The sequence below is a fragment of the Theropithecus gelada genome, chromosome 13 (assembly GCF_003255815.1).
Source record: "Theropithecus gelada isolate Dixy chromosome 13, Tgel_1.0, whole genome shotgun sequence".
NCBI lineage: Eukaryota > Metazoa > Chordata > Mammalia > Primates > Cercopithecidae > Theropithecus > Theropithecus gelada.
The window spans coordinates 46,805,256-46,830,889 of NC_037681.1; the positions used below are offsets into that span (position 1 = coordinate 46,805,256).

The window sequence follows — 25,634 nt, forward strand, 5'->3', positions numbered from 1 at the left end:
TGAGAATGCCTCACAGAGGCTTTTTGAGAGGTACATTTTTTCAAAGAAAGCCATCTGACTGTTTCTCAGAGTCAGCTAGGTCCAGAAATCTTCTTCTTTTTCTTTCTCTCTCTCCTCCCCCTGACCCGTCTGCAGAAGAGGAGGAGGCAGAAGAGGCCGCCTTGGAACCAGAGTCCTACCTGGACCTGCCGAAGCAAATTTCTGAAAAAACTACCAAGAAGATCCTGATGCTCCTGTGTGACGAGTCGGTAAGGCCAGGCAGGGGCTGCAGCAGAGGGACTCACGGGGGTGTGCAGCTTCTGAGACCTCTGCTGGGCCAGTGCTAGCCTGGAGTCAGGAGTGGGCCAGTCCTCCCCTGGCCAAGCCCAGGGTTGGGGCCTGAGGAGCAGAGTTGGGGTGGCCCCTGGACTTCAGGGCCAGTTCACAGAGGGCTTGCCTCTGAGCTGGCCCAGCTGGAAAATGAGTCTAACCCTGGTTGGTCAGCATGGCACAGTTCAGGCCAGCTGGAGGGCTCCTGCCAGCTTAAAATGATGCTGCTTCTGAGACAGAAGTGGCACCAGCTCACCTCCATGAACCAACTTGCTAAGTGACGTGGCCATACTGACATGGCCCTTCTCAGGGGCTCGTGTTGGGGGTTACTCTGGGTATGTTAGGATTTGGATGTTTGCATTGTGTGTTAGCAAATATGGTTAGACTTAGAATAAAAGCTGTATTGAGCTGGTTCAGCTGGAAGTCGGGTTTTGATCAAACATGGGCAGTGTTGGTTTGGATCTTACGGTTCTGAAGTGGGTGTTCTTTTGGGATAGTGGGGGCAGTTGCCTTTGGCTGGCTCCTGCCACTGAGGGCAGCTGCTGCTGAAGGGGTCAGGTGGCAGGTTCTGCCCTCTCAACCTGCAGCTGGATGCAGAGACCACCTCCCCATGGAGCCCTCCCCCAGGCATCCCAGCTCAGAGCAGGCACCGTGTCTGCTCAGCCGCCCTCTCCCCTCCACCACATGTGTGCCGTGTTTTGGTTTGGGGTGCCCACTGCCCTCCGTGCCTCCCTGGCCTGCTGCTGTGTTCTGTAGATATTTGGGGACAAGACTATGAGTGAAGCAGGAGCCTGTGACTGGGTCAGCTTTGGACTGTGGTGGGGGCCTCAGGAGTTTGCCCACTGGCTTGTGGGTGAGGTGGTTTGGTGCCCTTCTGGGTGGGAAAAGCTAAGTCTGTGATGAGGATGGGCTTTGTCCCTGGCCTTGCTTGTCCCTGGCCTTGCTCCCTGGGGAGGGGGGTGCTGATGGGCACCCTGAGAAGGCTTTGCTGGTGCCCACTGCTGGCTCCCATCCCTGTGTGTCTGCTGCATGGCATGGTCTCTGGAGTGTTACACAGAGGGCAGCTGCAGACCCTGGAGCTCGCTCCTGAATCATTTCCCCGACAGGAGATGCCTTCTTCCTTCTCCCCAGGGGTTCCTCATAGAGAGCAAGCTGCTGAGCCTTCTCCTGCCCCTGGAGCAGAATGAATGCTATCTGCTGAGGCTGGACGCCATCTTCTCCGTGAGTCCCACGGGGCTGGGAGGACACGGGCAGGGCTGAAGCCAGCTGTGTTCTCAGATGGCCCTGCCATTGCCTCAACCCTGGCAGTGGATGAGGGTCTCCCGGGGCTTCCCCTGCTCCCTGTCACATCCTTCCCTTAACCTGCTCTCCACACAACACATTGGCCTCAGACTCGCTGCCGTGTCTCCCACCCCTGCCCCTTCCTCTACTAGCATCTTCCTCTCAGGTTGTAGGTTCTCCCCGACACCCCCAAACTCAGATCTGGTCTCCCCGACACCCCCAAACTCAGATCTGGTCTCCCCTACACCCCCAAACCCAGATCTGGTCTCCCCAACACCCCCAAACTCAGATCTGGTCTCCCCGACACCCCCAAACTCAGATCTGGTGCAGCCCCACTTGGTACCCTCACAGCCAGGGATCCATATGGAGCAGTTCCTGGCTCTATGAGCATTGTTTCTGTGTGTTCTGATGTGTGTGTCCCCAAGTTCACAGTCGCTTCCCAGCGTTGGATGAATGCCCTCCACAAGCCAAGCCTCCTGCTCTTAGGAGCTGAGCATCCATCAGCTGCCCAAGCCCGTGGCCTCTTTGATGGGGTGTTTGAGCAACCATCCTGTTTTTTGCCCCAGGCCCTTGGAATTGAAAGTGAAGATGACTTGTATAAACTGGTGAACTTCTTCCTTAAATATCGAGCTCACCGTTTATCTTCCAGTCTCCAGGTAAGGCAAGGTGCAAAGAGAAGAAAGCATTTTATTTATTTATTCATTTATTTATTTAATTATACTTTAAGTTCTGGGATACATGTGCAGAACATGCAGGTTTGTTACATAGGTATACACATGCCCTAGTGGTTTGCTGCACCCATCAACCCACCACCTACATTAGGTATTTCTCCTAATGTTATCCCTCCCCTAGCCCCCAACCCACTGACAGGCCCCGGTGTGTGATGTTCCCCTCCCTGTGTCCATGTGTTCTCATTATTCAACTCCCACGTATGAATGAGAACATGCGGTGTTTGGTTTTCTCATCTTGTGGTCGTTTGCTGAGAATGATGGTTTCCAGCTTCACCCATGTCCCTGCATTTTCAATTCTCCCAAAGCCCCCAGAGCATGGTACTGCCTTTGAGTAGTACTTCCGGAGACACAGCAGTGCTTTTATGTCAGGTATAGCTAACTTAGCATTTTCCTTATTGTTTATCAATTTGTCTCTTTGTAAAGGGAAGAATGGCTTGGGGGTGAGATGCTGTTCTTACACTGAGGCCCAAGGAATCTTTTCCTGCACTCTCCCTCACAACCAGGTCTCAGCCACTGTAAGAGCAGAGCCCACCTGGTTCTGAATATTTTGATCCTTAACACTTTCCCACAAGGCAGGGCCCATTTGTCCTACATATATTGATTGTAATTGATTTCAGAAGGTGAATCAAATATTAACTATTTTAAAGAAATTGCCATATTAAAAGTTGTATAACGTTTTAATTTAAAAATGAAAAATGTGGGCCAGGCGTGGTGGCTCAAGCCTGTAATCGCAGCACTTTGGGAGGCCGAGGCGGGCAGATCACGAGGTCAGGAGATCGAGACCATCCTGGCTAACACGGTGAAACCCTGTCTCTACTAAAAGTACAAAAAAATTAGCACGGCATGGTGGCGGGCGCCTGTAGTCCCAGCTACTCAGGACACTGAGGCAGGAGAATGGCATGAACCCGGGAGGCAGAGATTGCAGTGAGCTGAGATCGTGCCACTGCACTCTGGCATGGGCAACAGAGCGAGACTCCATCTCAAAAAAAAAAAAAAGAAAAAGAAAAATGTGAATGAAAAATGTTTTTAGTACTGCTAGCCCAAAGCTGAGTATCCTAACATGCCTCTAAAAAGAGTTGGCTGGGCTAGGCGCAGTGGCTCATGCCTATAGTTCCAGCTACTTGGGAGGCTCAATTTAGCCCAGGAGGTTGAGGCTGCAGTGAGCCATGATGAAGTTGAGGCTGCAGTGAGCTATGATTGCACCACTGCACTTCAGCCTGGGTGACAGAGTGTGAGACACTGTCTCTAAGAAAAAAAAAAGAGAAAAAAAAAAAAGAGTTGGCAGAATGGACAAAACCATAAAGCCAAAGCCATAAAGGGAATAAAAGCTATATTTGATGCCAGAATTTAAAAACAATTCTGTAGGGCAAAAATCATCATAAGCAAAGTTAAGAGATGAATGACAAGTTGCAGAGAAATATTTTCAACTTGTATCATAGTTAAGGCCTCATTTCCTTAATATATAAAGAGCTCTCAGAAATCAATAAGAAAAAGACCAAGAACTCAAGGAACAGATAACAAATATGAATGAACAACTCCTAGAAGAGGCAATACAGGTAACTCTTAAACATATGAAAATATAATCAGCCTTCCGTGTAATAAGAGAAATGCAAATTAAAATGCCTGAATTCCATTTTGCCAACCTGTTATGTTGGCCAAAAAAAAAAAAAAAAACTTGATAACACAGCAAGTATAACAGTGATGACTGAGGTGTAGAAAACATGTATACTCATAAGTTACTGGTAGGAGTATAAATTGTAACCTCCATTGAGGACAGTTTGGCAGTATCAATTACAAAACTATATACACTTTGCTCTGAAATTCTTCTTCTTCTCTTTTTTCTTTTTTTTGGCGACACAGTCTTGCTCTGTTGCCCAAGCTGGAGTGCAGTAGCATGATCTTGGCTCACTACAACCTCCATCTCCCAGGTTCAAGCCATTCTCCTGCCTCAGCCTCCCCAGTAGCTGGGATTGATTACAGGCACCTGCCACCATGCCCGGCTAATTTTTGTATTTTTAGTGGAGATGTGGTTTCACCATGTTGGCCAGGCTGGTCTCAAACTCCTGACCTCAAATGATCTGCCCATCTTGGCCTCTGAAATTCTTCTTCTAGGATTTTATTCTCTAGATATATCTCAGTACAGTTGAAATGGTGTATTTATTGTCGCTGATTCACTGTAGCATTGTTTGAAATGGCAGAAGATTCAAAACAACCTAAATGTCCATCGTTGAGGAATCTATTTAATAATATGTGGTACATCTACATGATGGGGTACTATAAAACTGTGGGAAAAACCAAAGTTCTTTATGTATTCACATGAAAAGATATCTAAGGTTTACTGGTATGTGAAAAAGCAAACTACAGAACTCCATGTGTAGTATAGTATCATTGATGTCAAAACGAAAAGGAGAAGTATATATGGAAAGGTATGCACATGTATTTATATATAGACATTACGTAGAGATACTATTTCCTTGGAAGGAACCATAGGCAACTTGATAGCATTCATTTGCCTGTGGGAGGTCAATTGCATGAACTGCAAGATAGGAGAAGGAGGACGACCTTTTAAATTTAACAATTAAAACAAAAATTTAATTTGCATTATGATTCAAAAGGAAATTTATAACATGTAAGTTTTATGAATGTCAATAAGATGAGCACCTAGGAGACCGGATTTAGAAACAGAACCTTTCCATTGTCTCATAGCCTCCTAGTGCCTCTCCCCATCCCATCCCCCTTCTCCCCACGCTTTCTCCTGTTTCTATCCCTGTGTAAATGTCTCCCTGGGAAAGCTTTCTGTCACTTTCCGTAAACTTTTCTGGTTTTTCTTCTCCCTGCCTCTCTCTCCATGCTCATGCTCATGTGTCCCCAGCCCACAGTTGTCCTTGCATCTTTCTCCAGATCAAGTCCTGCAGTCAGGCGAGCATGGAGAAGGCGAGCATGGAGGAGACAAGCATGGGGTCAGAATTGGAGCTGGCAGAGCAGACGGAGATGGAGGGAGCAAAGGAAGAAAGCCTGGTGGAAGGGGAGAAGGAGGAAGAGGAGGAGACCCCACCCTCCCCCTGGGACATCCACCCCAATGATGTCCTCAAGATTCTGGAGGCCTTTGTCATGGGTCTGAAGAAGCCTAGGTGGGCTGCGGGGCTGGAAGGCTTGCCTGAGACCAGAGCCAGGGGAGCTGGGTGGGCTGGGGAGCCAGGCAGAGTCAGTGAGTGGAGAAGAGTGTGCTGGGCAAGATACAAGGACTAAGGACAGGGCTATCCGAAGGCAGGCTAGGGCAACCAATCACTGGACAGAGTCAGGAAAGCAATAGGGCGTAGTGGTGATTTGTGCTTTTTTCACTCATCATTCATTCAGCAGACATGCATTGAAGGCTGCCATGTGTAAGCACTGTGGGGACACTGCCTTGTGATCAGAGCAATGGTCAAAGCACATTCAAGGTGCACCGTTGTTCAGAGGAGGAAGTGGCCATTTCCATTTGGCACATCAGAGAGGGTTTTGGGAGGAAATGGCACCGGAACTGGGTGTTCCCAGGCAGATAAAATGGAGGTAAGGGCATTTCAGGAAATGGCAGCATGGGGAAGGTCTGGTCTGTTCAAGAATCATCACAGGAGGTCTGGCTGGAGGGTCAAGGGCCTGGGAGGTGGCACTGGTGGGTGGGGAGCCAGCCAGGTGTTGGAGAGCCTTGCCCAATGTGCCCAAGATCTTTGTCTTTACCCGTTGGTGGTGGGAGCCAGAAAAGGATTTGAAGCAGCTGAAGAGCCATGATTAGCCTTGTATTTTAGAGAGATCATTGTGGCGGCAGGGAAGGGGCGAAGCCAGATACAGGGAGAACATCAGGAGGCTTGTCCAGGTGGGAGGTGGGGATCCTCCAGATAAAGGCTGTCATGGCGGGATGGAGAGGCCATGACTGAATTCCAGTACTGTTTTGGATGCGCTGGTGCAAGAGACGGGCACAGCAATGAGCTGTAAAGCAGTGAGGTAAACTGACTGGGAGAGAGAGGGGTGGATGAAGCACTGATCATGCCCTCACGAAGGTACCGGTGGTACCGAGGCAGGAACGCTGATGATAAGCATGTGTCCTTTCTGAGAACCTGCCACCATCTAATAAACTGTGTCCTTTCTGAGAACCTGCCACCATCTAATAAACTTGGACTGCTGAGTGGGAAGGTGACAGGTGGGAAAGCAGTAGGCCTGTGACTGGCACTGCTTGGGGGCCTGGGTAGTACCCAATGGACATGACAGTCACAGTGTTGTTGGCCTTCAGGGACTCGCGGGCCCCGCCAAGAGTGCAGAAGAATATGCGCAACAACTCCAAGGACTCAGAGTACTGGCAGGCCCTGACCACGGTAATCCCTTCCTCCAAGCAGAACCTCTGGGATGCCCTCTACACAGCCTTGGAGAAGTACCAGTAAGTGTGCATGTCATGGAGCAGGAGGGTGCTGGTGGGCAGGTGAGGAACGGTTGCTGGGAGCAGCCGTGTTTGCTGCCCCCCTGTCCCACCGAACCTGGGAGGGAAGAGCTGCCCTTGGCAATTCCTGTGTCGGTGGATCATGTGGGGCGGTTGGCTCTTGGGCCCTGGCCTGCCTGTTCTGTTCCTGCTAACCTGGCTCACCTGGCGGCTGGGTGAAGCGTATAGCTTCTGGAGTCTCCCTCCACCTGCAGCCAAAGCAGAAACACCAAGACCCTGGCCCCTACTTGGCAGAGGATGGAGGATTCAGTGAGCCTCTAACTGATTTTTTTGTCCAAAGCATTGTCCTGACCCAGAGGGCCAAGCTGCTGCTGGAAAACAGTTCTCTGGAGCAGCAGAACACAGAGCTGCAGGCGCTGCTGCAGCAGTATCTGAACTCCAAGGTGGGCAGCGGGCCTTCCAACGAGGGGTGGCAGGAGATGGGTGGGGCGGGGGGACTGGCACTGGGATTAGGGAATGAGGAGTCCCCTCCCGCCCAGAGGCAAGGGAGCTTTGCGACGTGATGTAAAAAATCAACAGTGACACCTTGAGACAATTACTGGCTAAAGGAGTAGATCTTGCCTGAAGTCTCCTCCAGGTGAGCTCAGGTGTGACAGTGTCTGTTTGATACCCTGGTTTCTGGTGCCAGTGGCCTGCTGGGACCACTCTGTGTGAAGCAGTGCCACAGCCAGGAACAGCTCCCCAGCTACAGAGCCTCCAGCTGTGCTTTCTTCCATCCTCACACCCGCTGTGTGAGGTGGACAGGGCGGAAACGATGCTCCTCATTTCACAGAAAGGACAATCACAACTTGGAGAGTTTGCAACTCATCCAGAGCCTGGGCTCTTTCCACCTGCCAGCCCGGGTTCCCTGCCTGGGATATGACTGGAGGGTCATCCTCACATGAGGGAGGAGGCTCTGCTGGGGCAGATATTCCCTGGCCCCCATCTGTGCCCACCCCCACAATAGTTGTGGGCAACTTCCCCATGGCCTGGCAAGAGGAGGAAGGAAAAATTCCATTGCTAACATTTCCTGCTCTGTGGTGGAGGTGCCTGCGGCTGGGGCTGTAAGCCAGGAAGGTCATGACACAGCTGTTAGTTGCACACGTGTGAGGTGACTGAGGCCAGCTCCAAGTCCAGCCACAGGGGCTGTGTGGCCCCAGCACAGTCCCAGGTCCCAGGCAACAGCTGAAAGGGGGATGTTGTAGTGAGCCTTGGCCTCATAATGACCCTTGGCCTGTGACAGGACCCAGACATTCTGGACAGTATGGTTCCTGCTTCCACAGATGCTACTGTGTACAAGAGGCTTGGGGAGGAAGAGGTGGCGCAGGCTAGACTGGGGATGGCATGGGTGCATGGAGAGAGGAAAGGGGAAGATTGCAGAGAATGGATGGGTGGGAGATGAAGAACGCTACCAGAGGTCACAGCTGGAGCAGAAGCTGAGCAAGAAGGCTCAGGCGTGTCTCCTGCAGGAAGGCAGCCTGTGGGTGCTCAGCGTCTCTCAGCTTGGGAGAGGAGATGCATGCAGGGCTTCGGAGGCCCATGGGAGAGCCAGCGTGGCTCGCAGGGGTGGCAAAGGAAGGAGGGCCCTGGGGAAAATTTAATGACCTTCACCCTTCCTTTTCCAGATCAACTCTGAACTGCAAGTTCCTCCCACTCAGGTGTTGCGGGTACCCACAAAATAGAGCTGGAACTCCAAAGGCTGATGTGTTAGGGCTGGTCTGATGCTGGTGTCTATGCGGGAGCCAGCTCATATCACCCACTGGGACGCACCTGGGCCGGCTCTCTGGATTTTCCAGGGCTGTCTTTATAGCCTGTCGAAATAAGGAGCCAGAGGAGTTACCTGTGTCCTACATTATGATTAAAGCCTTTTAAAAGTTGTGGCTGAATCCTATTGAAATAAGGAGCCAGAGGAGTTACCTGTGTCCTGCACTATGATTAAGCCTTTTAAAAGTTGTGACTGAATCTCTTTAAAGAGGGCAGGTCTAGCAAGACCAGGCCCTTGCCCCTACCTCTGTGTCATGAGGGGACTTTGCCCCAGGCTGAGATTGTGGAGTGAGTCAGAGGTCGAGGCCAGTGGCGTGGGGCTCCTTTCTTGCTTTCAGGGGAAGCTGGTTTCCATGGGTGGCGGCTGGAGCTTTTGGGCCCTTGTGGAGTCTTCAGTCTTCAGACTGGCCCCAGACCTGAAGGATTCTTTTGGTGCTTTGGGGGCCCCTGGGCCCAGGCTGGTGTAACCTTTGGGGTATAGTGTAAGACTCCTCCTGTGGGCAGCCTGGGTGGGCAGCCCTGTGCCCGAGATCTGCTTTGAACCCTGGGCCACCAGAGGCCACTTGAAGGGGAAAGGCCCCGGGAGCCCTGCTGGTGCGGAATCCACCAGCCTAGAGAACTGCTGCCTCTGTCCCGCACCTGCGGCTCCTCCTCTCGACTTGGCCAGTGCAGACCTGTCAGCTCAGTGCTTGACTTCTTTTATTTAGAGAAAAATCACCACTCAAGAAAAACAGCCAACAGAAACCCAGACACAGGCAGGGGCAGCACTTGATGGGCCAGCTCCCAGCTGCAGCTGAAAGGGCTGGAAGGGCAAGGGGGGCAGGGGTGGGAGGGCAGGGTGTGCCCAGGATGGGGAGTCCCCTCTGCTGCTCCTGACAGCTCCTCAGCTGGGCTTGGGGGCACTGGCTGGGGCAGAGGGAGCTCTGGAAGCTATGGAAATGCACGGGCAGGACAGGCGACGCCCTGGGAAGCGAGAGGAACCAAGTGGAGCCCAGCAGTGACAGCACAGCCACCCTGGGACTTGTGGACAGGGTCTGGCCCCTGTTGTGGATCAAAGACCAGTGCTATCTGAAGGGGACACGGTGGGGATACCTTTTGCTCGTTCATTCTTTTCAAGGCCCTGGGTACTGACCCATGGTCCCTGGTTAATTTCACTAAAGCTTCAATCCTGTACTTGGAAGACCTGGGGAAAGTTTCAGGAGGCTTCCTCTGGAGCCTGGGCCTGAGGAAGGGCGGTGCCTCAGCCAGATGGGGCAAGATAGACCCATTCCAGGTTCCCACCCCATCCAAGGCTCCCCAGCCCACAGGCAGGGGTCAGAGGGGCAGGATTGGGCAAGCCACAGCCTGGGGCAGTGAGGACAGGCGGCCCCACAAGCAGGAGGCAGGCTCTGGGCCCAAGGCATGAAGAGTGGACACTGGGCTCCTCAGGCTGCCCAGGGGAGATGGGAAAGAGTCCAAGCCACTGCAAGGAAATGTGGCAGGGCCAGGGAGTGGCTAGCGGGAGCTGGCGGCCTTCATGCCCCAAGGAGCTTTTTGACCATGTAGCCAGGGAGGCTGTAGAGGAAGAGGCCCAACATGAGCAGCCCCAGCAGCGCCAGCACAATCTTGATGATGAGCCACTTGTACCGGGTGCAGATGAGGTACTTGATGGACTTGAGAGGGTTGAGGAACCAGACGAAGGCCGTGTCGGGCCGGCTGGGAAGTGGAAGAGAGGAGCCGGTCAGCCAGTGGGCAGGAGCTGCCTCCCAGCACACCCCATCCTCTGTCCTTCTGGACTCCCAAAAGCCCTGTCATGGCCTCAGCCCCAAAAGCAGTGAATGCTGGAGGCAGGGTTTGAACCCATTTCTAAGTACCCGACTTGCTGCTTACAAAACTCTATCCTCTCTGTAGGACCTTTGGAGCCAGAATCTGCTCCCAAGGCCTCGATGGGAACTACTTGCAGCATGGGGCAGCCTTGGCCCTGCAGGCAGTTCTCATGGTTAGCAAGCTCCTGCGGTTAGCTTGTTCTATGTGCTGCCCCATGTCCTCGTGAGACCGGTGTTTCACAACCTCTTCTTTCTGATGGACGTAAACGGCTGTTCCCACCGGGCCCTGCTGAGGTTCTGAGCGGCCCCTGTGGGGCGCAAGCCGCCCTCACCGACCTTCCCACTGTCAGGGTGCAGACCCACTCCACCTTCTGCAGAGCCTGCCAGCCGAGAAGCACCTAGCCAGCCTATCTGTCGTTTGTGTTATGAAAACAATAGGTTTGGTAAAATGTCAAGATAGAGTGAAAGTACTGAATATGCCTTTTCAAACTACTGCCTCCCAGAGGACATGGTGTGCAGCCCCAGAGCTGAGCTCAGTATTGGTGGGGACACACAGCTGGGGCTTGGGTGCAGAGCACCTGGTTTTGAATGGTTTTCACAGGTCAGTTAGGCACCTCTATCAACCTCGGTTTCTTCATGTATAAAATGGGGTTACAAGCAGTACCTACCTCCTGGGGTTGGTGCAATGGCACAGTGAGCCAGTGCCTGGGGAGCTCTAAGCACCTGCAGTGGGTGTTCAGGCCATGGTGGCTATGAAATGTTTGAGCTGAATGGAACTATGATTCCGAAGGGCAGAAAACAGCCCTGGACTGGGAGGTCACACACTGGTGAGAGCCATTTCCAGACCTGTTGGCTAACCCTGGCCACACCCTTCCCTTTTCTCTGTCCATAGCTCAGCTTCTTTCTGCCAATGAAATTGGACTAGAGTCTGGGAGAAACGTGGCTGGGAGCAGAGGTGGTGTGCAAAGAACACAGGATGGGCAATTTGGAAACCTTGGCTTGAGTCCTGGCTCTACCCTAATTTGCTGGGTGACCTTGAGCAAGCTACTTCACCTCTCTGGCTTAATATGGGAAAGTGTAAAATAGTCATTTCTAGTTCTGAGAGTCTATTCTGTCATGAAAACTTGAAAGTTGCTGTGCATGTTTGTGTGGGCTTAAGTGTGTGCCTGTGTGTGCTTGAGTGCATGTGTATGCACTTGTGTGTGGCACGTGTGTGCATGTGTGCGTATATGTATGCATATTTGTGTTTGTGGATGTGTGCATGTATGTGTGTGTGTGTGCGCGCGCCTGCCTAGCCCTTGGTCCAGAGGAAGAAGTGAGAAGTATCAGACCCAGGAGGCCGCTGGGCTCAGGCCCCGAGGATCTTCTTGACCAGGTAGCCAGGCACAGAGTAGAGGAACAGGGCGAGGAGGAGGAGCAGCAGCAGGAGCAGCAGCAGTTTGAGGAGCAGCCAGCGATACGTGTGCCATAAGAAGTAGCGAGCCGACTTGAGAGGGTTCAGGAACCAGATGAAGCTTGTGTCGGGCCGGCTGGAGCATGAAGGGTAGAGAGTGCAGAGGAGGGACAGGGAGGAGAAGGGGTTGGGTGTAGCGAGGGGCCCTGACCAAGAGGGAAGCTGCCCTGGGCTGTGTGTGCAGTTCTAGGCATCCCTCTGGCCATCAAGGCTGGCCGAAGCCCCAGAGGCCACCACTGGAGCTGGCTCTTCTGCAAAAGCTAGGAAGGGAAGAGCGTAGTTTATCTCTGCTAAATGGGGCCTTTCCCAGGAAAGGTCCTGCTCTCCAGTACTCCTAGCCCATCCTCTGGTTCAAAGGGATGTTGTGGGATTCAGGGCCAGCAGAGAGCAGGGAGGAGGCTCCCCTGTAATGAGGCTGTGGCCCAGGAAGAGATGGGGTGTCTGAGGAGTGTCTCCTTCCTGTTCCAGTGCCTCCAAGAACCAGAGTGGGGAGGGGCTGGGCAGGCAGGGCACTCACTTGGGTTTCTCTAGGGGGTCAGGTTCATTGCGGGCCAGGCCCACTGGGTTCTTCTCTGCCTCCTCTGCTGTCAGTAAATGCAACTCAGCTTCCACCTTACCCTGCAGAGGACAGACAGGTCCCAGCGTCCAAGTCACGTGCTGGGCCCTTGGCACCCCAGCTGGGCCCAGCCCTGCCTACTGCCCGAGCAGGAGGGGGTGCGCACCGTGAGCTCAAACTCATCGTTCTCATTGCGGGCCAGGAGGGGCCACCAGCCTTTGACGCGCTTTTGCTTGAAGATGGACACCAGGGGCACGTCCACCTCACCAGTGGCCATCTCCATGGTGCACTGCTTGGCTGTCTTTGCACCCCGCGGGAACCGGTTCAGGTCCAGCTCAATGGCCCCTGTGGCGACCTCAGTGTCAGCGCTGAGTGAACAGGGCTGGGGTGGGGTGGGGTGGGAGTGGGGGTCTGGGCTCCTCGTTCCCTTGGTTGCTGAGTGCAGACCTCCAGGAGCCCAAATCTCATCCTCCTGCCTCACTCCCAGCAACTGGCCTCAATGCAGGTGTCCTCGTGGGCTTGCTGGGCAGCCCCAGCCCCCACGCTTTACTCAGGTCCTTCTTTCACCCCAGGGGGTCTCTCCTGGGGTCTCCCCTGCCACTCCCTGCCACACATCCATTCTATCAAAGTCCTGCTAATCCCACAAGCTTGCAGATGCAGATTAGAGTTTTAGGGGGAATCCCTGCTTTACAGAGAAGCAACCTGAGGCCCAGGGAGGTTTCCCGACTCCCTTAGGGAGCCTCTCCCCTCCCCCATCAGCACTGACTGCCCCCTCCTTGGTGTGTCCAAAGCTTGTGGTCAGCCTGGTTATGATACTAAGGACATCTGCCTGGGGACGGTTAGGTGGGTCCTTGGGGGCGGAACCCCGTCAGACATCCCTGGCTCTGACGGGCCGGAAGCAATAACGCCTTGTCCGCCCAGGGCGGGGCTCTCCCTGTCCTTGTCCACCCAGGGCGGGGCTCTCCCTGTCCTTGTCCCCCCAGGGCGGGGCTCTCCCTGTCCTTGTCCCCCCAGGGCGGGGCTCTCCCTGTCCTTGCCTCCCCAGCCCCTGCCCCTCCTCAGTTCTGGATTCTGAGCCCCAATCCCTGCCCTGCTATGCACCCAGGAAGTCGTCGGCAGAGAAGTGGTCCGCATCCCAGATCTGCAGGGTGAGCCGCGCGGGGATCTTGTACTCGGTCTCATCCCAGGAGAACATGGACTCCTTCTTGGAGATGACGATCCTCTCCTCCGCTGCCAGGTAGTCGAAGGGGAACAGGTAGCGCCAGTTGAAGTTGCCCTCGCCAGTGAGGGAGTGGTAGTGGACGTCTGTGTCCTGCTTGTCCTCCTGCTGGCCCTTCAGCCACCTGTGGGCGCCACATCTCCAGACCTGCAGCCAGGCCAGTGGGACCTCTCCCACCCACAGCCACCTTCCCTCTGCCTCCTTTCCTGCCCCCCGGGAAGCAGGGCCTGCCCGGCTCAGTCCCTCTCATGCAGGGACTGCTCACTCACCCCCTCACGAAGATGTCACTGGACTTCTCCCCTGTGAAGAAGTCGTCGTCCTCCAAGACCACCTCATCCGTGTTCCAGATGATGACCCGCAGCTCGTACCTGGGCCCAGGGAGAGAGAGCTGGTTAGCAGACCCGGGTGGGGGTTATGCCAGGGTGCCAGGGCTGGGATGGGGCAGGTAGAGAGGAGCCCTGGAGACTTGGGGTCAGCACGGGGCCTGGGCCAGGCTGGGGCTAGAGTGGTTCGGGGTGGGGGAAGCAGAGGCATGAGTGAGAGGGCCCACCAGGCACATGGCTGTGGGCGGTGGGGGTGGCGTGGGGCAGGGGGCGGGAAGCCACCCTCTCTCTCAGATGCTAGTTCCAAGAGAAGTCTGCATTTAAGCCCAGTAGCCAGCAATGGAAGCCCATGGAAGCTGTATGTCCTTGTCCCCAAAGAGGATTTTCCCCTCAAGGTTTAATTGTCATTATGAATGATGTAGTTCATTTCAATTATTAACAGTGAGGCTGAGTCATTCACTAAAAATTGATCCGAGCCTGGCTCTCCTGGGATTGCAGACAGGGCTGCGAGCCCAGAGTGGCCCAGCGGGTTGGGTGCCCCCTAATGACAGGCCCTGAACAGCCGACTCATGGCCTCAGGTTTCCAGGACATTCCTGGCAGAATTGGCTGCATGATTTGCCGGGGCCAGCGCCAAATGGAAATGCAGGGCCACTTGTCACAAAGAATTTCAAGATGGCAACATAGGAGAATGGAAACAAGAGTGGGACCCTGTGTGGCTTCCTCCATCCCTGAAGCCGGCCCTGAATCCAGTCACTGTCTGGCAGCTGGACTCGAATCTGCCGCTTTACGGATGGGAAACCTGCGTTCTTTTCACGCCACCACCTCCTGCCTCTTCCAGGCACTCACTCCTGCATACGTCACTGGCAGGCACTTCAAGAAAACTCGGCGGAACATCACACTAGCCTGGATGTGAGGACGACCCAGGGGTTCTGTGTGTTGTGAAGGAGTGCGTCAGTGTGGGCATGTGTGTGAGTGCCCACGGGAGTGCTATGCTGTGCGTGTGTGTGTGTGCATGAGATGCATGTGTATGGGTGCATCGACCACGCAGATGCAGTGCACCGGAGCGTGCTGTGTAGGGCTCATCTCCCTCACTGACGCAGGGTGGAAGGCATTGTCCTGCCTTAGCGCATGGGGACTCTCCAGGGCAGGCCCTAAACTCTATTGATTGGTTGATCAGTTTCTCCCCTATAAGGCCCAGTGGCCACACCCAGGCCCCAGAGATGCCAACTGGCCAAGGCCATCTGGGCCTGAGCCTCCCACAGGAAGGGTTGGGCCGTGGTGGGAAGTGATGGGGTGGGCCGGGAGGGAGTAGCATTGGGCCCTGAGCCGCTCACTTCTTGGGCTTCCGAGGGGAGATGTCCAGAGGCGTCCCAGGGGCTGGCATGTCCATGGGGAACATGTCCACCCACAGCTCCAGGCGGCCCTGAGGAAGAGGGTTGTGGCAGATCTCCTAGGGTCTTCTCCCTCTGCCCAGGAAGATCAGCTCTCCTCTCCCTCCTAACCTTTGTTCTGTCAAGGACCCAGTTCATCAGTTTCCATCTTTGGATGCCAGGAATTCCTATGATGTCACCAATAGCCAATCACAGCTTCTGAGGGAGACAACCTAGGTCTCTGCCTGAGCTGATGTAATTCTCACTCAAAGCAAAGACACTTGCCATTCAAGTTACCCTGAGGGGCCTTGGTGGGGAGGTGCATGCCAGGCTTTCTGGCATGCAGCGGACAGCATGAGGCCTGGCTTCTACCTTTACTGACTCAGCTTGGGAATCCCTGGTCTCCAATACCCAAGACCCCCAGTCTTGGCCATGCAAGTGTCACCTGCTCGATGCCCGGCTTGTCGGGGTTGAGCAGCGGCCTGGTCTCCACGTGCTCTGGCACCAGGCGGCAGCCTGCGCGGGTGATGTCCTCCCAGTGCCTCAGGGCTGACAGCGCCACGTGCTCGTCCGTGGGCTTCCTCTGACCTGTGGGTACAGGCAGCTCAGCTGCACATATGGCTCAGCACAACCAGGAGACCTTTGCTGGGACTAGGGATTTAGGAGCACAAAGAAGCCCCTACACCATCACCTGTTTCCCCCACCTCCTTTTCACTGTTGGGGAAACTGAGGCATAGAAGGAGAAGTGGCTTGCCCAGGGTCTCAGCTGCCCCACAGGGCCAAGAGAGGTCTGTGCCCTTGGTCCTCTGCTTGGGGAAGTTGACTGGAGAGCCCTGCTGGGCTGTGAGAGAGGGGTCAGGGAGGGGAGAAGCCACTTCCTGTCCCAGCACCTGACAGTGATCAGATACCAGCACGGACACCTCCCGATTCTCTGCTTCTCTGGGACGTGCCTCATGGACAGAGGAGTAAGGAGAGTTTAAGGATTAGAGCTGGATGGACCGGGGCCGTTGCCCTTGCTCTGCCTCTAAAGAGCCACATGACCTTGGGCAAGTCACTGGAACTAGGATCTTGGTTTGTTCATCTGCAGAATGGGATGCAGATAGCTTCTCTACCTCACTGGGATTTGGACAGAGAGAAAGCAGGTGGGGCTGCCCTGGAGAAGGAGTGGAAGCACAGAGGCGGGGCACAGGAGTGGGGCTCTGGGGTGATGAGCAGAGGGTCACTAAGCCCAGGCTTAGGCTGAGGACACCCCAGGCTAGGCTGTGGGGTTCCCCAGGGAAGTGTGGGCCCCTCCTGGCCTCTGAAACCTGCTGGAGAGGGGGCAGGTGGCTGCATCCCCCTCCAGTGCCCCATTACCGTTCTCGTCTTCAATCTCAGAGGGCCCGGTGAAGACGCGGTTGGCCACCTTCACTCTTCCGGGGGGCCCAAAGTGGGGGCCGTCCACTTTGCTGTCTTTGCAGAGGCGGGTCAGGATCTGGCTGGGCTTCATGGGGTCCCGCCAGATATTGTAGCCGTGTCTGCGGGAGGGGACACACAGGCTTGGAGGGGCTGGGTAGGACTAAGCCATCCTGGATGACAGCTGGTTGTGGCCAGTTCTCTAAAGCTGGCTGTTGCCCTCATCAGCAAGTGAGTCTGATTCCTCCTGCCCTGGGCCCCAGGCTCACCTGAGACACTAGGGCTGCTGGAGGCTGAACCCTCCTGCCTTGGCCCTTCGACCACGTATCAGTGTCCCCAGCCTAGCCCCACTGCATCCCCTCACTGTGCCCACTCCTCTGGAACCTCAGAGACTCCCTTGAGGAAACTGAAAACCAGAGAGGTGAAGGGACTTGGCCAGGGTCACACAGCCTGTAAGTGGCAGAGCTGGCCCAGATCCCCAGGGGACTCTTCCTGTCCTCCTCTTCTGGCCCCCACCTTCCCTAGCCCACTTGTCTCTCCTCATCCTGCCTCCCCTGTCCTGCAATCCACTGGCCCTCTCCTTGTTTTGGGATCTGCAGTCCTGTCCCCTGAAGGCTGTGCCCAGGGACTATAGGGGCAGAGGCCTGGCCTGGGACAGAAACCACAATATTTCTACCTTCTCAAATCACCACAATCTGAATCTCATTTTAGAGTGGAGGCGAAGCAGGCACACTGCCCCCACCCTCTGCCCCACACCCCACACACGTGGAGTAGGTCTGGGCGATGCCGCAGGTGGCGCGGTGCTTGCTGTAGAAGCGGTTTTCCAGGTCGATCTTGGTTTCCCCAATGAGGTCATCAGTGCCCACCAGGTCCCAGTCATATACAGCCACCGTCAGCATGGATTCCATGGGGAAGGAGGCCTCGATGTCAAAGGACCTGGTGGGGGTGGAGTTAGAAGGGTTTAAGGATCGGCTAGGGTGAGAGGTGGTCTGGGTTGGAGAAGTTGGGGTGTGGCAGGGGAGGGCACCAAGAAGCCTTACTTCCCAAACACAGGGTTGAGCTGCTTGGAGATGTAGTTCTCCTTGTCGCGGATGTCGGTCTTGCCTAGCCGGATGGCGATGTAGGGGTCAGCTTTGCCGTTGATGTCGGCAGGGTGCAGGTCCGTGGCCTGGGATGGGGAGGAGGGCTGCCTGAGCAGGCTCCCATGCCCTGCTCATATTCAGTGCTCCTGCCAGGCTGCCTGAGGGTCCTATGACAGTGAAGGGCAGGGGCAGGAACACTGGACCTGTCAGGAGGCTTGCTCTGTGACCCTAGGCAAGTGGCTACCCCTCTCTGGGCCTTGATTTCCTCCTCTAGAAAAGATAAAGGCTAGACCAAATGATTTCCCTGGTGCCTCCCAGTCTGGGGCTGTCAGTATGCAGCTTCTTCTTTTTTTTTTTTTTTTTCTTTGAGACAGAGTCTCACTCTGTCTCCCAGGTTGGAATGCAATGATGTGATCTTGGCTCACTGTAAGCTCCACCTCCTGGATTCAAGCAATTTTCCTGCCTCAGTCTCCTGAGTAGCTGGGATTACAAGTGTGTGCCACTGCACCTGGCTAATTTTTGTATTTTTGGTAGAGACAGGGTTTCACCATGTTGGCCAGGCTGGTCTTGAACTCCTGACCTCAGGCGATCCTCCTGCCTTGGCCTCCCAAAGTGCTGGGATTACAGGCGTGAGCCAGTGCACCCAGCCAGTATGCAGCTTCTTTGGTCCCTCTCAGATGGGAGGATGAAAGACTTGCAAGGAGGGGAAGCGACGGGAGTCTCACCCGGACCACATAGACTCGGACCAGCACGTTGATGGGGTCATTGCTGGGGATGCCCTGGAACATGCCGTAGGTGGGGTCGTAGCCAGCTTCCCGGGACATGTCCTCTGGGAGTGGCACTTTGTACACGCAGAGGGAGCCCTGGGCAAGACAAATGTGGGTCAGGCTGTAGGTTTGCCTGGCAGGGGTGGCATTCGAAGTAGCTAATGGCACCGGGAGGGCTGGACCCTGATGTGGCAGGGCCTTCACCCTTTAGCTGGTGAGTCATGGGAAAGTCCAGGGCTTCTGGAGGGAGTGACCAGGGCAGTGGTGGGAGGTGAGTGGGAGAACCTGTGGTGGGGCAAGGGCTGAGGTGTGCTCAGGGGCTGGGCCCGTGCTCCTGGCCTGACCTTGAAGCGTCCCACAATGCGCTCCTCCTCAGTGGAGCCATCCTCGTCATCCCCGGTCTTGCCCCGAAGCAGGTTGAAAGTGTGCAGCCAGTCCTCAAAGTTATCGAACTCGCACTCCAGCTCTTTAGGGTACACCTGAGCCAGACCAGGCCGTTAGGGGGTGGCTGCTTGGTTTCTGGCTTTCATCCTGCCCCACCTGCAGGATCACCGCCACCACCCCGCCAACGCCCCCGCACTCCCTAGAAGGACCTGCTCCCAGGCTCTCACCTTAAGCTCATCAATCTTAGGTTTCTTCTTCTCAGGGGCCTCAGACCCCTGGCCAGAGCCAGAGCTCTGGGTTTTCTTCCTCTTCTCCTCTTTGGCAGCCCTTGCCTTCTCCTTGCCCTTCATTGACCCCTTCAGGCCTGGCCAGAAGCAGAAAAGGAGGTGGAGCAGAAATGAGCAGAGCAGGAAGGCTTGGATTGGAGACCCAGCTCTGTCGCTAATTTGCTTTACTAACTTAACTCTCGGATGTCCATGTGCTGTCAAATGCAGATAATACTTCCTAGCATGCCTGCCTCATGGAGGTGCTGGGGGCCCCAGTGAGTTTATGCCTGGGTAGGTGTCTGAAGACTGTCATCATGCCCTTTGGAAGAGAGGGGCAGGAAGGAGCATGGGTTTGGGGGTGGAGGCCTGTTGCCACTCAGTTCCTCCCCCACTCACTTTCCTTACTAGCTTCCCTCTTCTTGTCCATAATAATAACTCTGTATTAGCATTTCCCAAACTGCATGCAGTGGAGCACCAGGTGCAGATGCTGCTGGCATGCTTTAGAAGAAAGGGTACTGTGACCCAATAAGCTGGGGAAATATTTTACACTGTGTCTTTCTTTTAGAGATGTATAATAACATTTGCACAGTAAAGGCTCTGAAAAGTCCTGCACCAGAATAAGCTGTTTCAATCAGCTTTTCCTAAACTAATTTGACCAAAACTAATTTGTTCCTTTTAGAACACCCATAATTTTCTTCATGGAAAAGAGTCTGGAAAATGCTGGATGGAATGAGCTCTGAGGTCCCTTCCAGCTCTGATGTTCTGTGGCTGTAAATGTCTGTCTATCACTGTGGGTGCTGAACTGGTCAGAGTAAAAGCCTCCCTAGACAAGGGCCTTAGCTTGCTCAGTGCCCACAGACTACTGATGCTGCTTCCCTGGCTACTAAGGCTGGGAGGACTGGCGGGAGGGGAAAGAGAAGCAGGTGGTGAGGTGGGCAGGAGAGCCAGCTACCCAGGGCAGGGAGGAGGAGGCAGAGTTCCAGGTTCCAGGGCTCACCCTCAGTGTTGTCCACCTCCTCCTTCTCCTCCAAGTCAATTCCAGAGGGCTCCTGTTGTCGAAGTTGCTGTCAAAAGATGAGATGCAAAGGAGAGAAAGTGGGTTTCCTGGGGAGGAGTCTGTTGACCCCAAACTGTGGACCCAGAGCAGTCTTAATGCACTAGAAGTAGAAAATCTTCCCCACTGCATTTCAAATCCACCATGTGCTCTGCTTAAGTTGATTTAAAGAAGTTTATAAGGTGTACAATGTGACTAGTGGTACTTAGGGGTTTATGCATCTGTGGCACATACACACCATGGAATACTATGCAGCCATAAAAAAGCATGAGTTCATGTCCTCTGCAGGGACATGGATGAAGCCGGAAACCATCATTCTGAGCAAACTGTCACAAGGACAGAAAACCAAACACTGCATGTTCTCACTCATGGGAGGGAATTGAACAATGAGAACACTTGGACACAGGGAGGGGAACATCACACACTGGGGCCTGTCAGGGGGTGGGGGGCTAGAGGAGGGATAACATTAGGAGAAATACCCACTGTAAATGACCAGTTAATGGGTGCAGCAAACCAACATGGCACATGCGTACCTATGTAACAAACTTGCACGTTGTGCACATGTACCCTAGAACTTAAAGTATAATAATAAAAAAAAACAATACCTTGCAATAAATATTTACATTTTCTACTTAAAAAATACAGTGCATTTTAATGTTGCTTTTAGTGGTATTAATAAATTGTTTTAATGTAGAAAAGTATAACAGTAAGAACATGTACTATATTTTCTTTCACTCAGCACACCCCACCCTACTGGAAACGAGAATAAATCTTACTGAAAACTAGAAACCGGGTTTCAACTAAGTCGCCACCGCCACCTGGTGGCAGTCTGTGAAAATTGCAGGAGTAGAGACAAGACAACAGGCAGCCTTTTGCAGCTCCAGCCTGGCCAATTTGATGGTGGGAGAAGAGACTACCAGTTGTCCTCAATGATCTGTTCTGCTTTTTTAGAAGTTTTGCTGGGCACACAGTCACTTTGCTAAAGATTACATTTCTCAGCCTCCTTTGCAGATAAGTGTAGCTATGGGACTAGATTCTGGTCAATGTGAGTGGAAGTGATATGCGCAACTTCTGGATTGGGCCCTGAAAGAGAAAAGCATATGCCTCCTCTCCTCTTTAACCTTTCCTGTGCACTTGAATTAGAACATGATGTTGAGTCACCTCCAACTCTACAGATGTCAGAAACAAGAGGTCAGGATCTTAGTCCTTGACACCACTGAGCCACCATACCAGCCTAACCCCCACTCTCTGAGATGCTATGTGAGAAAGAAACTGTTGTCTTGTTTATGTCACTCTAACTTGCTACAGCAGCTTAATGTGTGCTCTAATAAATATCACGCCCAGCTTAGGCTGCAGAAAGGGCCTGGGAGAGAATGTGGCTGGATCAGCTCCAGCCCCACTGAGGAAACACAACTGCAGGCATGTGCCCTTCCTGGTCAGGTGGCCAGTCAGAGCACTGAGCTAGGTAGGCAGCAGGCAGAGGACACAAACAAGAGAGTGGAGAAATGCACTTTCTGGGACTTGCAATCTGGCCAACAGATGGAACCCACATATGTGTAACAGGGGAAGAATCATTCACGTGCCGATGACCAAGATGTGTAAAATAAAACAGTATGAAGAAGAGTCGTAAGGACTACTGATAAGCATTTGTTCCCTTATGGCCTCTGAGAACATGTTTCTCCTTTTTCACAAAGGTCACTTCTTCTTGGACGCCTTCCCTGATTCCCCCAAGCCATGATTTGCCTTTGTTATCACATAGTCCTCTAAGTCTCTGTTTACATGTCTATTTTGCCCAGTAAACCGGGGGCCCATCAGGGCAGGTATGGCATCTTTTGGCTCCCATAGCACCTAGTATGGAGCCTGGCTCATCGCATATACCCAAGAGGCATTTGTGGAATGAGTCAATGAGGACAAAAGGAAACTAAGCCAGGGAAGGCAGATGGGACCATCATCTTGGAAGGTGAGTTCTGAGCTAGGATTTCAAGGATGTGAGACAAGGCCATCCCAAGCTCACATGAATGGAGGTGGGACCCAGCTCCGGGGGCTGTGGGAAAGAAGCTGGACAGGAGGGTCTGAGTGTGGAGGGGGTCGCCCCCTCACCCTGCCCGAGGTCTCACCTCCTTCATGGTGTCAATGGAGGCAAAGTACTTGGACCACCAGTCCAGCATACTCTCATCTGGCTCCTCCTCCTCCGGCTCCTCTGCAGTGCCCTTCTTCTTCTTCTTCTTCTCCTTCTCCTCCTCAGCCTGTAGGTTGGCCAGGTCCAGAGTCCTACATGGGCCCCTCCTGCCTGGACAATCCCGAGGGCCTCCACCCATTCCGTCATCTGCTAGCAGGAAACCTTGGGCTCCATAAGGCTCTGTGGGGCCACCTATGTCCAAGGGGCAGGGTCTTGTTTAATGGAGGAGGTGCCATGGGCCACAGAGGGTCATGACCTGCCCGTGTGATCCACTGGCCCAGGCAGGACTGGCACTGAGTCCTGCACTCACCCAGCTCTTTTTCACTGCATCTTGGGGGAGATGTGCTGGCCCAATCATGCGGGGGCGGGGGCTGGCTCTGTCCCTGATGCTGGACCCTTTGACCTGACACCGTTGCCAATACAGGACCCTCTCACCCCAGAGCCCCTGCATGGCCCCCACACTCACCACATCCACTTTGACAACAGCTTCAGAAGTCTGCAGAGGAACCAAGGAGACAGGGGCAGAATTAGTCACTGGGGCCTGGAGTGGCAGGCAGTGGCCCAATACAGGGCGTGTGGAGGAGCCGAGATGGAAATTACTGTGTGCTGGCAGCCCCTGTGCCCTCAAGGTCAACTTTGCTTTAATAATAGCATTCTGACTGGTGAGTCTGCAAAGGGTCTGAGTGAGGATGTTTCTTTGGGTGGCCAAAGGAACAAGGGGGTGTGTTCTAGGCTGGCCCATGTTCTGCCCTTCCCTGTAGGGTCTGCAGCTTGTAGGCCACTTCCACACCCAACCCCCAGGTGGTAGATCTCTCTCTGGCAGATGAAGGGTCTTAGTCTGAAAGCCAGGAGGAATAAGGAGCTTCCACCTGGAAATCCTCCTCCGACCCAGGCCAGGGAAGTGTCATTTGTGAATGGCTGGAATGGAAAACCCAGGGACCCTTTGGAAAGGACACTGATGATCTCATAAGGAATCATTACCTATGGTGTCATTTGTTGGAGTAAAAATTACGGCAGGTGATTATAATAAACTGTGATGGCTCACTCTGTCTCTCATATACACATACCACATGCCAGTGCACATGCACGCACACACATGCATGCACCCACATGCATGCACGTGTACATGCACATATGCACACCGCAAGCACACATGCACACATATATGCACACACATATGCACACACATCACACTCATGCATTCACACATGCACATTTACACACCACACACACATGCACATATGCACACCACACACACGAGTGCACACATATATGTACATACACCACAGGCACACATACACATGCACATTTACATACCACACACATGCATGCACACATGCACATATGCACACCACACACACAGGCGCACATATATGCAAATATACCACACTCACGCATGCCACATGCACATTTACACCCATGCATCCACATATCCACATACACCATATGCACATATGCACACATGCACATATGCATACCACGTGCATGCATGCACACATATATGCACATACACCACATGCACGCATGCACATACACATTTACATACCACATGCATGCACATATGTACACACTACATGCATGCACAGGCATGTGCATGCGCACACCACACACATGCACACATACATGCACATGTGTACACTATGCACACCACACACATACATGCACATGTGCACACCACATGCATGCGCACACTCGCATATGCACATACACCACACACATGCACACACACAGGCACATATGCACACCACATGCACACATGCACATATGCACACCACACACACATGCACGCACATATGCACATACATCACATGCACACATGCACACACGCACACATGCATACCACACACACGCATGCACGTGCATATGCACATACATGCACACATGCACATATGGACACCACAAACATGCACGCACTCATGCACATTTACACACTACACACACACATGCACGCAGGCACGTGCATTCCAGGATAGTGTTAGGTGGAGCTGGTTGGACACACAATCAAGGTCAGCCCCCAACAGTCACATGCCAAAGGAGGTTCTTAGTGTCCTTCTCTCTCAGGGCAGATAGTCTGGTTCACAGGACGTGTCACATGAAGTTGCACGTTCCCAGCCAGCGGGGGACTGACCCCACCCGCCTTACCGCATCCAGCTTCACCATGGTCTCCAGTTTCTTGATGGGTACCTCTGGCTCCATGTTCACCACGACCTCCCCTGTGGAGTGAGAGGAGGGGCCCCCATTGCACAGCACACGGCAACGCCGGAGAAGCCTGACTGGACAGATGGACAGATGGACAGACAGGCAGAGGAAGGAGCAAGAGGAACAGTGAGATTGGCGGGGCAGGAAGGTGCAGAGAACTAAAGCTGATTCTGGAACTTTCTGAGGGAAATGGGGACAGGGCAGTCAAGCGAGGAAAGATGGGCATGGGGAGGGAGGAAGAGAGCCCAAGAGAAGGGGGAGCTGTGGAGGCCGGCGGGAGGTAGGCGGCAGAGAGGCCTGGGTCTTCTCCATGAGCCAGCACAAGGGACTTTGTGCCCTCAGGCCCTCCCAGGCTGTCTCCAGCTCTGCCCTCTCTGGCCGTAGAGCTGGGGTCGCCCCGGGCAGCCTTCCTTGGCCACCAGGGTGGACCTTCTTCTGTGCCATCCCTCAGACCCAAGAAGCAAACTCTGGCCACAGCTTGGACTGGACTGAGACCTGGAGCCCTTCCCTGGGTGGCATGGAGCCAGGCTTGGTGGCAGGGTGGGTGTGGCCATACCCGTGGTGTTCCAGCTGAGGGCCGAGCGGTCTGGGGGCCGGTAGATGAAGCGTCGTAGGGAGCTGACGGCATGGGAGCCCACCAGTGTGTAGCGACCGAAGGCCCGGCAGTCCACCACGCGGATGTTCAAGGGCGGGTGCAGCAGCTCGTTCTCTGGGAGGTCCTGGGGTGTTGGTGACAGGCGCCTGAGCCTCCGAGAAGGGGCAGAGGAAGCCGGCTGGCTGAGTGGAACCACACTGGCCACAGGACGTCCTCCGCCGGGGCCTGCACTCACCACTTCAAACCACTTGACGAGGGTGTTGAAGTTGGGGTTCTTCTTATAATTGTGGATCAGGGATGACTGCACCCCCTTCCCTGCACACTCGATGTCCACCCGTGGCCGGTCCACCTGGGCCAGGTTCACCCGCTTTAGGTCCCGTAGGCCCCAGAACAGCACCTGGGAGAGGTTGAGGGGCGTGCAGAGAAGAGAGCCCCTTAGTCAAGGGAGCCG

At 54.0% G+C, this 25,634-nt stretch overlaps 2 protein-coding genes across 5 annotated transcripts in view; one reads left to right on the forward strand and one right to left on the reverse strand.

The window, feature by feature from the left end:
* The window catches only part of DRC1 (dynein regulatory complex subunit 1), a 55,457-nt gene extending 46,808 nt beyond the window's left edge, over positions 1 to 8,649 (forward strand). The window contains exons 11-17 of the mRNA XM_025354179.1: positions 136 to 248; positions 1,441 to 1,530; positions 2,157 to 2,246; positions 5,223 to 5,452; positions 6,589 to 6,732; positions 7,073 to 7,175; positions 8,397 to 8,649. Of these exons, the coding sequence (XP_025209964.1) occupies positions 136 to 248; positions 1,441 to 1,530; positions 2,157 to 2,246; positions 5,223 to 5,452; positions 6,589 to 6,732; positions 7,073 to 7,175; positions 8,397 to 8,453 (827 nt within the window). The 3' untranslated portion in view covers positions 8,454 to 8,649. The remainder of the gene's footprint in view (positions 1 to 135; positions 249 to 1,440; positions 1,531 to 2,156; positions 2,247 to 5,222; positions 5,453 to 6,588; positions 6,733 to 7,072; positions 7,176 to 8,396) is intronic.
* Positions 8,650 to 9,217: 568 nt separating this feature from the next.
* OTOF (otoferlin) overlaps positions 9,218 to 25,634 on the reverse strand; it is a 103,066-nt gene continuing 86,649 nt past the window's right edge. The window contains exons 28-47 of one of the 4 annotated variants that reach the window (XM_025354062.1): positions 25,419 to 25,580; positions 25,145 to 25,307; positions 24,532 to 24,662; positions 22,856 to 22,885; positions 22,328 to 22,456; positions 20,154 to 20,220; positions 19,118 to 19,254; positions 18,851 to 18,985; positions 18,465 to 18,602; positions 17,698 to 17,825; positions 17,423 to 17,593; positions 16,619 to 16,779; positions 15,708 to 15,850; positions 15,227 to 15,315; positions 13,838 to 13,936; positions 13,451 to 13,692; positions 12,516 to 12,694; positions 12,311 to 12,411; positions 11,672 to 11,869; positions 9,218 to 10,230 (exon numbers count right to left, since the gene is read on the reverse strand). In XM_025354062.1, coding sequence (XP_025209847.1) covers positions 11,689 to 11,869; positions 12,311 to 12,411; positions 12,516 to 12,694; positions 13,451 to 13,692; positions 13,838 to 13,936; positions 15,227 to 15,315; positions 15,708 to 15,850; positions 16,619 to 16,779; positions 17,423 to 17,593; positions 17,698 to 17,825; positions 18,465 to 18,602; positions 18,851 to 18,985; positions 19,118 to 19,254; positions 20,154 to 20,220; positions 22,328 to 22,456; positions 22,856 to 22,885; positions 24,532 to 24,662; positions 25,145 to 25,307; positions 25,419 to 25,580 — 2,586 coding nt within the window. In that variant the 3' untranslated portion in view covers positions 9,218 to 10,230; positions 11,672 to 11,688. Of the gene's footprint in view, positions 10,231 to 11,671; positions 11,870 to 12,310; positions 12,412 to 12,515; positions 12,695 to 13,450; positions 13,693 to 13,837; positions 13,937 to 15,226; positions 15,316 to 15,707; positions 15,851 to 16,618; positions 16,780 to 17,422; positions 17,594 to 17,697; positions 17,826 to 18,464; positions 18,603 to 18,850; positions 18,986 to 19,117; positions 19,255 to 20,153; positions 20,221 to 22,327; positions 22,457 to 22,855; positions 22,886 to 24,531; positions 24,663 to 25,144; positions 25,308 to 25,418; positions 25,581 to 25,634 lie in introns of those variants that run through there. The other 3 variants (XM_025354063.1, XM_025354064.1, XM_025354065.1) reach the window with 3 other exon arrangements.